At 36.3% G+C, this 15,555-nt stretch overlaps 1 protein-coding gene across 6 annotated transcripts in view; it reads right to left on the bottom strand.

Annotated features, from left to right (window-relative positions):
- METTL8 (methyltransferase 8, methylcytidine) overlaps positions 1–15,555 on the bottom strand; it is an 85,543-nt gene that overhangs the window by 36,146 nt on the left and 33,842 nt on the right. For 5 of the 6 annotated variants that reach the window (XR_006602466.1, XM_013052060.2, XM_013052059.2 and 2 more), the window contains one exon: positions 9,095–9,249. The exons of the other annotated variant lie outside the window; for it this stretch is intronic. Coding sequence is in view for 4 of the 5 variants with exons in the window: in XM_013052060.2 (XP_012907514.1) it covers positions 9,095–9,249 (155 nt within the window). In the remaining variant the exon portion in view is untranslated. The remainder of the gene's footprint in view (positions 1–9,094; positions 9,250–15,555) is intronic. 6 annotated transcript variants of the gene reach the window in all.

The following is a 15,555-nucleotide window of genomic DNA, read 5'->3' as shown; positions in this document are numbered from 1 at the left end:
CTGCCGGAAGAAACCAATACCATTTCTCTCATTAAACATTTATTGAGAACCTGTATCTTTCAGGCACTGAGCTGTGAATTGGGAGACATTAAGATGAAGACGATTTGGTAGAACTCAAAACTGTTAGAGAGACGAAGAGCTGTAATCAGTTATTAAAGAATAAAGAATTTATCAGGTAGACAGTGAGTTGAGAAAAGGTACATGGAGGGCCTTCTTTAAAAAAAAATTCAAACCTACTAATGCATATAAAATATAAAGTTTAATCCCTACTTTCTCTCATGCTCTTGCCCATTCCTAAGATAAACACTTATCAAGATGATGTGGACATTTCCAAACTTTCTCCACGCATATAAAAACAAAGATTTGTATATACATGTAGCACATGTACAAGAATTCCTTAAAAATAAGACATACTAAAGATAGCTTGCTGCAACTTGCTCTTTTGATTTAATAACATGTCATGGCCATCTCTTAATATCAATATACATGGATCTCTCTTATTTTTATTAACTGTGCATTATTTTCAAATGTATGCATGTAACCATATTTTTCATGGTTTTATTGAGGTATAAATGACATACAGTAAACTGGACATATTTAAAGTACACAATTTGGTAAGTTCTGACATATGTAGACACTCATGAAACCATCATCACAATCAAGATAATGAATACATCCATCACCCTCAAAACTTTCTGTGTACATATTTATAATTCCTCCTTTCTAGTCCCCCTTTCTTTTTCTTTTTTTTTTAATTTTATTTATTTATAAATAAATGATGGAGAGAGAGAGTACAAGCAGGCAGAGGAGCAGGCAGAGGGAGAGGAAGAAGCAGGGAGGGAGCCCTATGTGGGGCTCAATCCCAGGACCCTGGGATCATGACCTGAGCCAAAGGCAGACGCTTAAAGACTGAGCCACCCAGGCACCCTGCAGTCTCCCCTTTCTTATCACTACCCCCCAACTCCACTGACAACCACTGATCTGCTTCCTGTCTCTATTTTTAGTTTGCATTATCTAATATAGTACTAAAAGTATAACATATACTCTTTATTTTTAATTTCTTTCACTCAGCATATTTTTAAATCCACCCATATTGTTGTATTTATCAATAGCTCACTTCTTTGTATTACCGAATAGTATTCCCTAATATAGATAGTCCATTTACTTGTTCATGGGCATTTGGGTTGTTTCCAAATTTGGCTATTAAAAATAAAGTTGCTATAAATAATCATGTATAAATATTTGTATGGACATATGCTTTCTTTTCTCTTGGGTAAATATCCAGGAATGGAATGGCTGAATCATATTACATGCTTATGTTTAATTTTTTTAATAAACTGTCAAGCTGTTTTCCAACACGGTTATACCATTTTACATTCCCATCGGTAGTGTATGAAAGTTCCAGTTCTTCTACATCCTCTCCAACAGTCAGTACAGTATTTTGCATTTTAGCTATTCTAAATAAGTTTGTAGTAGTATTTCATTGTGACTTTAATTTGCACTTCCATCAAGACTAATGATGTTGATCATCCCTTCATGTACTTATTACCTGTGTATTTTCTTTGGTGACGTCTGTTCAAATACTTTGCCCATTTTTACTGGGCCATTGGTTTACTGAATTTTGAGAGCTTTTTAGATATTCTCAAGAGTTTTATATTAACAATAAAAATTAGCAAATTATTGACACATCCAACAACATGGATAAATCTCAAAATAATCACACTTAGTGAAAGAGGCCAGAGGGAAAAAAGAGAATACATATTGTGATTCCCTCTACACAAAATATTGGAAAATGCAAACTAATCTATAATACATGCTATGTTCTTTCTCCCTCCTTCCTTCTTTCCTTTTGTTTTTCTGCGGATAAATTTTCTTGACACGCAACCTTTCTCAGAGACCTGTTTATCTTTCAGTGTAAACTCTAATTTGAAGGCTCAGTATTATGTATTTTCTTCACTTTCCTATATTCTTTTTGTTTTTTTGAAAGATTTTATTTATTTGAGAGAGAGAGCACAAGAGATGGGAGAAGCAGAGGAACAAACAGACTTCTCATTGAGTGGGAGCCCCGCGCAGGCCCATCCCAGGGCTCTGAGATCTTGACCTGACCCAACGTCAGACACGTAACTGACAGAGTTATCCAGGCGCCCCTCCGCTCTCCTATAATCTGAGGGTGGAAGAGAAGGGAAGATTCCACAGGGTAGTGGACAACCTTTATAAAGGTCTGAATCTGCTCTTTTCCTCTTCCCACTTCCCTTCTTTCCTTCCTTTCTCTCTCTCCCTTTTTTTAAAAGATTCATTTAAGTTGGGGATGCCTGGGTGGCTCAGAGGGTTAAGTCTCTGCCTTCAGCTCTGGTCATGGTCTCAGGGTCCTGGGATTGAGCCTCACATGGGGAGTCTCTGCTCAGCAGGGAGCTTGCCTCCCCCCTCCCCCCGTCTGCCTCCCTGCCTACTTGTGATCTTTCTCTCTGTGTCAAATAAATAAAATCTTAAAAAAAAAAAAAAATTCATTAAGTCCTATGTTTGGTTTCACTTATCTAGTTAAGACGTGTCCTATTCCTATTCCTTAGGCTTGAGATAGTTCTCTCAATTCAGCAAGGAACCTTAGAAAATGGGGAACCGCAGGACTTTTCTTGCTCTGCTGAGACCTTAAATTCTGCTGCCACAGACAAGGCATTTATTTTCAAGAGTTCATGGCTTCCAACAGGTTCTTTCTCAACCTTTGCCTAGGCTGCTAATGAGTATTAGTAATGATAGGATGGCTCACCCCCTTTTCCTGGTACTGCTTCTGAGAGATGAAGATGAGGTTAGGGGAGCCACTCTGAGCCACACATGAATCTACAATTTCTTGCCTTGATTGTAATTTTCCATGTTTATGGACTTTTGTGGTTGCTGTTGGTAGAGTTCTTGTTTTTACTATTTCTCATTACTTTTCTTGGAGAAGGAACACTTTGTCTTTCAGATTCACCCCATCTTCCATATCTGGAGGATTCAGGTTTCTTAGTGAAATGAGCTGGAGTTCCTTTGGAGCAGTAATCATTTCCTCTCTTAAGTCCTCCATAGAATTTAACCTAGTGATGGGTATATGTCAATATACAAAACATGCTGGAGATAAAAGATACCACTTCATGTTCAATTACGGTTAATTCTAAGTATCCTGAACAACAGAGCCTGATTAGTTTTCCTAAAATACTTCTTTTGTCACATCACTCATTCACTTTCCAAATAAGGAACCTCTCTTTCAATTGGGCTGGTCCATGTGCTTGCTTTGGAATATACCTCGTGTATTCTCAAATGCTCATGTTGCCACCTGTCTAGAAAAGTCTTCACTATTCAAATACTCCTCATCCTTCAGAGTCCAGGTTAAATCCCACACTCTATGAAGTTTTACTGACTTTTCTTACAACCTCATCTCAGAAATCTTTTCCTGTTCTAAAGCTCATTCCTATGTTCTTCACCTCCTTCACTGTGTGACCTTGCATACTCTATACTGTTTATTTATTCATTGGTATATATTTTAATTCTCCATCTAATAATAACAAGAACACTTATTTCAGTGAACACTTACTATGACTAAGAGTCCTAAACATTTATTGCCTTTAATACCCACGAAGGAACTTGCTCAAGTTCACATAGCTGGAAAGGGACAGAGTCAGGATTTACATTCACATTATTTGGATTCTGAAACCCGTATTTAGCCATTATATTAAGTCTTGGTCTAGCTGTACACTTCTAGTAAACATTCATTCACTCATTCAAATATACTTATTGGGTGGGTAATATATGGGAAATGTAGTTATGAAACAGATATAAACTAAGAAGACTCTGAAGGATCATACAATCCAATAATGACAATAAAACAGATATATAATAAGTAACTTAAGTAAGTACATGTTGGAAAATGATAATATATAATTAATTCTTATGTATTGCTTATTTACTATGTGCATACTTTTATATTATATATATTAATCATTACAGTAACCCTTTGAGGTAGATAATACTATTATTATCCCATTTTAGAGGTGTAGAAACCAGGACACCTGGGTGGCTCAGTTGGTTGAACATCTGCCATCGGCTCAGGTCATGATCTCAGCCTCCTAGGATCAAGTCCTGCATCAGGTTCCTTGCCTGCCCCTCCTCCAGTTTTGTGCTCTCTCTGATAAATAAATTTTTCAAAAAATAAATAAATAAAAATAAAGATGTAGAAACCAAGGGACAGATTAATTTCCCAACTAGTCAGACAACCAGTCAGTCTGTGCTCTCAACATCTAGACTACTACTCATGACAAATGCTATAACAGAGACAGATAAAGAAATTACTTAACTGTATTCAAGAACTATGTATGAAACAAGGTAAGAGGAATCAGATAATACATGTATAAGGAAAATTCAGACCATATAATATGAAAGATATCTTGATAACTAAACTCTATTGGAATTCTGCAAACTATTATTTAAATGGGTTATATAATAGGAGGTTATGTTGCAGCATACAAGTCCTATCTTGGATCCATATAGAATGGTTTAGCTCAGTATTTTTTAAACTAAAGGTCATGATCCTTTTAGTAAGTCATGAAGTCAATTTCATTAATCTAACCAATTCTTAAAATGAGAAAGAAACAGAAATGGAGTAGAAAAGAATAAATGGAAACTATTAGTGAATGTCTCACATGGTAAAATCATAAAAGAAGCTTTTGTTCCTGTTTCATATATGTACATATGTTATGTGTACATGTACTGGTCCATTATATAAACTGTACTTCTTACTGTGGATCATGCTAAAATGCTTGAAAGCCACTGGCCTAGCTGATTTGGTCATACAATTATATGTGTTTATTACTTCCTTATAAATTTCAGAGATCTTCTGAAAAATTACTAAACACTTAAACCAAGAACAGTGTGAAATAAGGAATGATTTTTCCAAGTAACTGGAATTTGCTTGATATAGTTAGAGCCCTGCCCACCCCGCTCCCCTCCAAATTAAAAACTTTGCTAAGTATAATCAAAAGACTTAAAGCAGAATGTAAAATGTTTCGGTCACTGGGGAAAACAGCTTGGCAATCCCTCAAAAAATTAACACAGATTTATCATATTACCCTGAAATTCCACTCCCAGGTATATACCTCAAAGAACTGAAAACGAGGACTCAAACAAGTACATGAACATGCATGTTCACAGGAGCTCTATTCACAAGAGCCAAAAGGTGGAAATAGCCCAAATGTTCATCAGTGGATGAATGGATAAACCAGTTGTGGTATATACATACAATGGGATATTATTCAGTCATAAAAAGAAATGAAGTAGTGACACATGCTACTTGGATGAATCTCCAAGACATTATGCTAAGTGAAGAAGCCACACACAAAAGATCACATATTGTATGATCCCTTTTATATGAAATATCCAGAAGAGGTGAATCCATGGAGCTAGAACACAGACTGGTGATTGCCAGGGGCTGGGGAAAGGGAGTATGAAGATAAACCACTTAATGGGTAAAGGACTTTACGTTGACGGAAATGTTTTGGAACAAGACAGAGGTGCTAGTTGGATAAAATCATGAATGTAATTAATGCCACTGAACTGTTCACTTTAAAAGTTACTTTTATGCTATGTGAAATTCACTTTGCTAAATTATCAAAAAATAAGACTATAGGGAGATGTAAATACAAGTAACACAAATATACAGAATCTGGAGGGCAACTCTTTCTCAAGATATTAGAAACTGAATAAAAAATGGGTATCTTAATTTTTTCCTCAAAAACATTTTTTTATTAAAAAGAGGGTCATATATAAATAGTACTAACTAAACTAGAGACTAAACAGAAAAATAAGTTGTAGATAATTCTACATCTCTGAGAGAAAACTGACAGGTACAGTAGTTTCTAGAAACACCTTTTTAAAATCAAAATTCAACAAGAGAGGAAACATTACTCTTAAATACAAAGGAGAAAATAAGGGTCAGAACTTTTGGATAGAACTCTGGACTTGAAGGAAGGGGAAAAGTCAACCAGTATTCTGGTTTTCAGATTAACATACAAATCTTCACTTTAAAGAAAAACAAACAAAACCCCCGAGGCCCCTAAAAAACAAAAACTAAAACAACAAAACAATAGGTACCTAAGGAGATGACAGGAGGCAGATACTCTCCTCTTCATTTGGAGGAAATTATTTTATTATTATGGTATGAATCTGCTTCTGGAGAGGGTCCACTACAAGTATCCTGGCACAGGCTGTATACCCTTTAAGGGGGTATGCTGTGGAGGAGGATAGCTACTGAGACTAGATCAAGGTTTTTCAAACTTTGATCAACAGAACCCCAAAATCCTTGAAGCTGCTACACTGAGGAGGTGAGGGGAGATATGGGAGGTGGAGCTGTTGATGCCCCGGGCCTCTCTACGTGCTTCATTAAGATCCCAATCCACAATATTGGGATTCCATGTTAGGACTTCACTTGGAAAAAAATTCTACTGCTAAAGAAAAGTTTGAAAACCACCGGACTGAATCAAAGAGTCCTAAACCTGGTTGCTCAACAGAATTACTAGAAGAGCTTTTTCAAATTACGAATTCCTAGGCCATACCTCTAGCCCAAGGGACTCTTGTGCAGCATCCCAAAGCTACCCCACAGTGCTTGAGGGGTATTGACCCAGAGGACCCTTGCTTCCCTGAGAGCCTATGACAAAACAGAACTTAAATGGGTAGGCAGGAACCTAAAACAAAAGAGTCGGTGGTAGCAGATAGAAAAAGAGAACACAGACAGCTAACTCACTAGACTCTAATGAAGAATAAAAAACTGGTAGACGAATAGCTTGTCTAGGACCAGAAGTTCCTGTGGAGGTTTAATTGCCTAGCAATGATCTCACAACCTACTGTTACTGTCCATATTGGTGATGGCAGGCAAAGTAGTTTAATTCAGGAACTGTCCAAGAAAGTACAATGTCAGCCACAGATGTAATTTAAGATTTTCTAGTATCCATCTTTAAAAATGCTAGAAGAAATGAAATTTTAATAACATATTTTAATTCAATATTTCCAAAATAATATCAACACAAAAGTCAGTATAAAAAATGTTAATGACTTTAAAAAAAATGTTAATGATATGTTTTACCTTTTCTTTTTGTACTGTTTTTTCCCCTTTAGCTAAGACAGAAGAGATGATTTATTGTACATGTATTATATTCAGCCACAAATAAAAACAGAATTAGTCTTGAAAGTCACAGGTCCAGGGCAAAAGACCGAAAGTATGTTTTGGTATAAGCAAGGTAGGTCTCTCAAAGGAGGTCCTTGAGATCAGATGGTGATGGATGTTCTAGAAAGTATATATGCAGTTCAACAATTTGTACCAGTGTCCCTGGCTTTGGCTTTCCTTTATTTCTGCTCCTGTGACTTCCATGGGTGCACAAGCTAGTGGTTTACTTGAACCTCTGCCTCTCCTTTCTTCTTTTACAGTTCAGCCTGCACATTTGCTTCTTCTTCCACTTGGCTCTCATGATACAGAGGTTTCCAAGAAGATGGTGCTAAGTCTTCAAAATGTTACACCATATCTCAATTCAGACTACTCAGGTTTCAGGTGCTCAATAACCACCTCTGGCTAGTGGCAACATATTGTATAATGTGGGACTAATTAATAAGTTTCTATTAGTCGCGGAGGATCAAAACTTTATAGCCAAATATTTTGTTTTCCTTTATTCTACAAAAGCACCAAGCTCTACTTATTCTTCCTTCAAAATCTCTCTCATTGGCACTTTCCTGCTTCTAGTTCTACCTGTTAATCTGTCTAGTTAGCATAATGTTAACCAAATACATACACAGTACTTAATAGCCCATGTATAATGTCATGTCTCTTCAGGGGCTTCTGTAATGTCTTCCACTTCAGCTGTGAATTCAAGAATTCATGCAATCTTGCCCCCCCACCAACCCCCATACCTGGCCTATATCATTTCAATACTTTATCATTTATAAATCTCCTAGGACAGTCTTTATTTTTAGGCGATATCCTGTTCACGGTCTTCTGCATATGCCTCATACTTCTTTATCTCTATGTTTTATGAATTTCTACCCACCAAGAATGCCCTTATTCCAGCCTTAACTATCCAAGTCATTACTTCACAAATATTTATGTGTCAGGCACTGTATTATTGGAGACAGAATAAATTATCCTGATCTCAATTTCTCCACTTAAAGAAGTCTTTCTTTACATATCAATTATATGTCAATAAAATGGAAACTGAAAAAAGAAACAAAAATCTTCCTATGTCAAAACAGAAGTGTTTTTGCACAGCTGAGTTGTTCTTATAAGACAAACACTGTATATGCCTTACAAGAACACATTGGTCCCTTACAATTTGCTGTCATGTATTGCTAATTATCAACTTTTCCTGTAATTGTCTACCTTTCCAAATAGAGGACAGATTTCCTGAAAGCACAGAATAGGGTCAAACCAGTGTGTTTCCCTTGGTCTCAGTAAGGGCAGGTGTGCAGGTACAGAATACACATTTGCTAATGGACAAGTACTTGTAAAAGGTAGAAGGGCCTGCAGGGCAGGAGGAGGGCTCTACCTAGAAAAGAGCCTCACTTCCCACAATATGCCGGCAAATCAGGACCAGCGGTGAGCAGGGAGGGTCTGCAAGAACCCCAAAGCTGTGGAAAGCACTTGGGAAGTGTCATTTTATCAATTCTATTTGCAAAGAAATTCAGAATTGGCAACAATTAAGTTAGGATCAGTTACCCTGCCTTTCAGACCCTCAACCACACTGATCAACTTTAAAAATCTTTTCTTGGCTTTAAGTGAAAATACACCACTGCTGGGGAGCCCAGGTGGCTCAACAGGTTAAGTATCTGTGTTTGGCTCAGGTCTCGATCCCAGAAACCTGGGATCGAGCACCACATCAAGCTTCCTACTTAGCAAAGAGTCTGCTTCTCCTCCCTCTGCCCCTTCCCACACTCGGGCTTTCTATCTCACTCTCTCTCAGTAAAATCAATAAATAAAATCTTAAAAAAAGAAAGAAAGAAAAAAAGAAAATATACCAATGTTTCATCTATCTATCTATCTATCTATCTATCTATCTATAACATCAGATGTCAAAAGGTAACTCACCACATGTTGTGTTCAAAAACTTTGGCTGGGTCAGTTAAAATCCTTGATCCCAGAGGGACCATTGGGTGATTACCACTTTGGTATCTATGTGGCACCTTTTTTATCCTCAGACAGGAAACAGAATTTCTCCAAATCACATTCATCGTAATCAGTACCTGGGAAGTTACAAATGATTAATTAGTCAGTATGCATTATACAGGGTATTATTTATCTAATAGACAAAAACTGGTCCAAAAGGTTTACAACCCGAGAAAAGACACGAAAACTAAATATTTTTAAATGAAAAGTGGGCACGATAGCTTCTGTCCTAAAGTATTTTCAGGCCAAGAGAAGCAAAAAGAATATTTAGAGTGTGTACCATTGGCTGACATTCTTCAAAAGTCACAGCCTTGGCCAGCTTTGCTTTGTTTGGTATTTGTTCATTTAATTTTTAGCACACAGCCAAAGCATGTCAGCCTAGAATCTGAATTTTGTGTATTAAAAGTTTAATTTAAGTGATTTTATTATTTTGGCTTGGGGATCCTAAGGGAACATATTTCTTGGGAATATTTTATGACCACTAGACCAAAAACCCAAGTACAGTAGTAGCAGAATAAGAAAACAAACCTACAAAATTTCCTCTGAGCTGAGCTGAATAGTATGAAATTTAGTCAAATAATAAGTAAATACTGAAAATATGATCTCAGCAATTTTTTAAAAAGATTTTATTTATTTATTTGACAGAGAGAGATATTGAGAGAGGGAACACAAACCAGGGGAGAGCAAGAGGGAGAAGCAGGCTTCCTGCTGAGCAGGGAGCCCAATGCGGGGCTCCATCCCAGTACCCAGGGATCATGACCTGAGCCAAAGGCAGACACTTAATGACTGAGCCACCCAGGTACCCCTACTCCCAGTGATTCTTAATTCTAACAACCCTGTATACATAAATTTGTAAGAATAGTTAGTAATATATTTGTAAAAACAGATTTCCCTGTACAAAAAAAACATACAATCCTAGCTTAAGAGGAGAATCATCAGTTGGTTAGTCAAGTCCATCCCCATTTTTGGAAGAACTTGAACATTTAAAGAGAATGTTGCCTTAATTATATACTGACAAATATGTTGGCTTACAATCTTTATGGAAAAGTATCAAAAAGAAGCTCTGAAGAGCTTACCTTTTTTTTTTTTTTTTTAAATAAAAATCCATTGTAAGAGTGCTCAGCGTTTCATCCCCATTCAATTGTTCATCACAACATTGAACCTAATGCTGTAAAGCTTCCTGGTAAAAACAGATTGCTAAAAGGTGTGTATATCTTATACACACTAGAGACTATCTAAGGGACTATTTTGTGTAAAAATGACATGTATTGTACATCCTTTATCAACTTACTGAAAGGCAATGGCTTTTAAGATGGTGATTTCCAAAATGAACTGCAGAATGTCAAAAACTTCTCATTGTGTTTTCAAACACAAAATTCAAGATTTTCCTTTTGGAGGAAAAAAGGGGCTTAGTTATACACCAAAAAGAGTGTAATGGTTCCATTCAAATGTAACTAGCAGTGATGAGAAACAAAACACTCAATAGCTAGTGCAGATCTCCTGTTTGTTTTGTTTTTCTTTCTCTGCTAAATGCAAGCTCTTTGGTGGAGGCAAATGAGATGAAATGCTCTGCCAACCATTACATTTCCTCTGATGTGCCTTTGTTCTTATCTCCTGCCTGTTCTCCACGTAAGACTACAACAAAACCCTACCTGCACAATTATTTTTAGAGCTCTTTCTGCACTGAATATTATTCATAAAATCTGTATGCTTAAGAGTAGAAACTGATTATACCTAGAAAGAGAGACAATTGATGCTCAAAAGTGTAAAATGAGGTAAACGTTTTCCACCCAGAAAAGCCAAATCAAAATGAAATTTTAAGCTTCAAATAATCATGTGATACTTATCTATATTTATCTATATAGAGAAGAGAAAGGGGAAAAGAAGATATGAGTTTCTTTCACTAGAAATGATCAAGAATCTTGATAGGCTGCTGTTTTTCTAATTAACTACAAAAACACCTTACCTCATTTATTTATTATCTGTAACAGTCACACACAGCCTTGCATTGCTCTTTGTCTTTTTTATTATATAAAAATGATACATTTATATAATAAACACAATACAGAAAAATACATAATAAAATTATATGTTTTCTCAACTAAATTGCAAGCCTCTAAAGTTGCTTGTGAATTAACTGTTTGATTGATAATATAAAACTGATACCTGTCTGATATAAATTTAGTTTTTGTTTTTCTTTAAAGATTTTATTTATTTATTTGACAAGAGATTACAAGTAGGCAGAGAGGCAGGCAGTGTGGTGACCGTAAGCAGGCTCCCCGCTGAGCAGAGAGCCCAATGTGGGGCTCAATCCCAGGACCCTGAGATCATGACCTGAGCCAAAGGCAGGGACTTAACCCACTGAGCCAGCCGGGCGCTCCACTGTCTGGCATAAATTTAATTAGAAGGAAACTATATGAAAATATTCATATTTTCAGGGTGGCTCCTAAGATCCTTACAGTGTGGAAGAAGGCAGTGACAGGAAAGTATGACAGTATATAGGCAGCAATCCAGTTACACCAGTAACAATGATTCAAAAAGTGTGTGAGAAGAAACAAAACACTCAATAGCTGGTGCAGATCTCCTGTTTCTTGTTTGTTTTTCCTTCTCTGCTAAATGAAGGCTCTTTGGTGGAGGCAAATGCAATGTTACGACTATCATGTTAGCTGAATGCCTACTAGTTCCTGGTTCCATTTTGTGATGGGAAAAGAAAAGATGGGCAGGGTCAACCCCAAACACAATTCTGGTAGAGAAAGTTGATTTCTGCCACCAGATTGTTCCACTCTCTTTATCCTTTACCCTCTCTGAACTCTTTTGGCATACCCTAACTTGCAGTTTAACTAAGATATTATTATCTGCTAATGAAACTGTATGAAGAAGCAGTATTTTTATTTGAAATAAAACAAATAAGTGTAGCTAAAAATATTCCAATCACCCAAAAGAAGGCAGGAAAGGAGGCACAGAGGAACTAAAACCAAAAAGAACAGTAAGAAAACAAATACTAGGATGAGATATTTAAGCCCAACTATATTAATAATTACATTAAATGTGAATGGAGTCCAATTAAAAGACATAGATTATCAATTTGTATGAAAAATCAAGACCCAACCATAAACTGTCTATAAGAGAAGCACTTTAAATACGAAAATACAAATATATTAAAATAAAGACAGATACTATATGAACGCTGCATGAGAAAACCAATGGAGCTATATTAATACTGTTAAAAACAAAACCACAGGCCCCAAATGGCATCACTTAGTTAAGACCCCAAGTCAGTAAAACAAGAATTAATACCTAACATAACTGCAGTTTTAATCCCTCAGAAATGTAACCTTTTACCAGTCAACATGAGAATTTCCTGGTGCACTAGGGACTTAATTGGAAGACCCCTTCAGTTCCCTTAGGAGGGCAATGTTGCCTAAAAAAATGGATTCTTTGCTAATAATTTCCTTGTTTCCAGCCCCTCTTTACCTTTAAAAACCTTGTCCTTTCTGCAGTCCTTTGGAACTCCTCTCTACGTGCTAGAAGGAATACTGCCCAATTTGTGAACTGGTTAATAAAGCCAACTAAATCTTTAAAATTTACTCAGGGGCGACTGGGTGGCTCAGTTGTTAAGCATCTGCCTTCAGCTCAGTTCATGATCCTGAGCCCCCTTACTGGAGCTCCCTGCTCAGCAGGAAGTCTGCTTCTCCCTCTCCCACTGCCCCTGCTTGTGTTTCCTCTCTCACAGTCTCGCACTCTGTCAAACAAATAAGTAAAATCTTAAAAAAAAAAAATTATCCAGTTGAATTTTTGTTATTTAATAACAAAGTAGACTTAAAAAAAGACTGTTACAGAGATAAAAGGGGATATTTAGTAATGATGAGCCAATCTGTCAAGACATAAAATCCTAAATGTGCATGTACATAATAATAGAGCTTCAAAATACATGAAGCAAAATTGGACAGAACTTTTTAAAAGGAGAAATTAGCAAATTCACAGTAATTCTTGGAGACTTTAATACCCCCCTCTCAGTAATAAATAATACATTAAGAAAACAATAGAAAAAATCAATTAGGATATGGAAGAATTAAATATTATCAACTTGACCTAAATGACATACAGAAAGAACACTATATCTAGTAATAGCCAAATGCCCATTTTTTTCAAGTGAACATGAAACATTTGCCAAGGCACACCACATATGCAGGGCTGTAAGACAAGTCTCAGTATATTCCACAGTATTAAAATCCTACAGGGTATGCTTTCTGGCCATAACAATATTTATGGTTAATATATATATTTCTAAAGATTTTATTTATTTATTTATTTGAGAAAGCCAGAGAGCATGAGATGGGGGAGAGTTAGAGGGAGAAGCAGACTCCCTGCAGAGCAGGGAGCCCGATGCGGGACTCGATCCCAGGACTCTAGGAACATGACCTGAGCCAAAGGCAGTCGCTTAACCAATTGAGCCACTTAGGCACCCCCTAGTGTTAATATTTTTGATGAATTGACTCATTAATAAATATTCCTCCTTATCTCTGGTAATACCTATTTTCTTCAAGTCTACTTTGTCTGATATTAATATAACCTGACCACATGTCTTATGCAGTGTTTTATATATTATATATATATTTTAACTGCATTTATATGTTTACATTTAAAGTGCTTCTCTTAAAAAATATACATAAAGTGCTTCTCTTATAGGAGCATAATGTTGGCTCTTGCTTTTTTATTCAAACTTTAAATAATAATAAGATATCTAGAAAGTTCCCAAATATTTAGAAATTAAGCTTCACACTTTAAAAAAATAATTTATTTATTTGAGAGAGAAAGAGAAAGCGAAAAAAAGCAAGAGAAGGAGGAGAGGGAGAAGTAGGCTCTTCACTGAGCAGAGAGCCCTATGTAGGGCTGGAACCCAGGACCCTGGGATCATGACCTAAGTCAAAGGCAGATGCCCAACCAACTGAGGCACCCAGGTGCCCTAAGCAACACACTTCTAAATAACCTATATGTCAGATTTACATGAGTTAGTAAGTCTTAAGGTAAATTAGAAAATATGTTGGGGCACCTGGGTGGCTCAGTGGGTTAAGCCGCTGCCTTCGGCTCAGGTCATGATCTCAAGGTCCTGGGATCGAGTCCCGCATCGGGCTCTCTGCTCAGCAGGGAGCCTGCTTCCCTCTCTCTCTCTGCCTGCCTCTCCATCTACTTGTGATTTCTCTCTGTCAAATAAATAAATAAAATCTTTAAAAAAAAAAAAAGAAAGAAAATATGTTGAACTAAATAACAATGAAATCTTAAAATATTAAAATTTATGGGATGCAGCTGGAGCAATGGTTAGAGGGAAATTGATAGTTTTAAATGTTTCTATTAGAAAGGAAGAGAGATCTCAAACCAATGATCCAGTTTCAATCTTAAAAAGCTAGAAAGTCAGTAAATAGGATGCAAAGTAAGTAAAGAGAAGGAAGTAACAGAAACTAAAGGCAGAAATCAATGAAACAGAAAGTGGATAAAACAGGGAAAATCAGAGTCAAAGCTGACTCTTTAATAAAACTAGTAAGCCTCCAGCAAGACTGATCTCAAGCACTTGTATTTCAGAAAACACAGATTTCTAGTAACAGGAATAAAAGAGAGGACATCACCACAGACCCTACAGACATTGAAAAGCTAATAAGGAGGTATTATGAAAAATTTTATTCCATTTATAGATGGGATAAATGCCTTCAAAACCACAATTTACCAATAATTACTTACCAAAACAGTGCAAGAAAAAAATTTAAATAGCCCCAAATGTACTAAATAAATTAAATTTGTAATTAAAAGCAAAACAAACATCATGCCCATTAGGATGGCTATTATTTTTAAAAAATGTATTTGTGAGGATGTGGAGAAATCAGAACCTTGGTGCATTGCTGGATGGAATGTAAAATGGTGCAGATGCTGTGGAAAACAGTACAGCAATCCCTCAAAATATTAAACATAAAACTACCATGCGATCCAGCAATTCTACTTCTGGATATATACCCAAAGCAAGTGAAAACAGGGACTTGAAGACATATTTGTATACCATGTTTATAGCAACATTATTCACAACTGACAAATGATAGAAACAAGCTGAGTGTCCACCAAAAGATGAACAGATAAAATGACATATACATAAAATGGAGTATTATTTAGCCTTTAAAAAGAAGGTAATTCTGACACATGCTGTACCATGGATGAGCCTTGAAGATATTATGCTAAGTGAAATAAGCCAATTATCATAAAAGGAGAAATGTTGTATCATTCCTCCTCTATGAATTTCCTAGAGTAGTCAAAAATTCATAGAGGCAGAGAGTAGAATGGTAGTAGGTTGCCACGAAAGAATTAAATGTTTAATGGGTATAGGACTTCAGTTGGGG

The sequence above is a fragment of the Mustela putorius genome, unplaced genomic scaffold, assembly GCF_011764305.1.
Source record: "Mustela putorius furo isolate JIRA1106 unplaced genomic scaffold, ASM1176430v1.1 tig00003869_pilon_pilon_pilon, whole genome shotgun sequence".
In the NCBI taxonomy this organism is placed as follows: Eukaryota; Metazoa; Chordata; class Mammalia; order Carnivora; family Mustelidae; genus Mustela; species Mustela putorius.
Note: the sequence above shows the minus strand (reverse complement) of the source record. Positions and strands in the feature narration are given on the sequence as shown.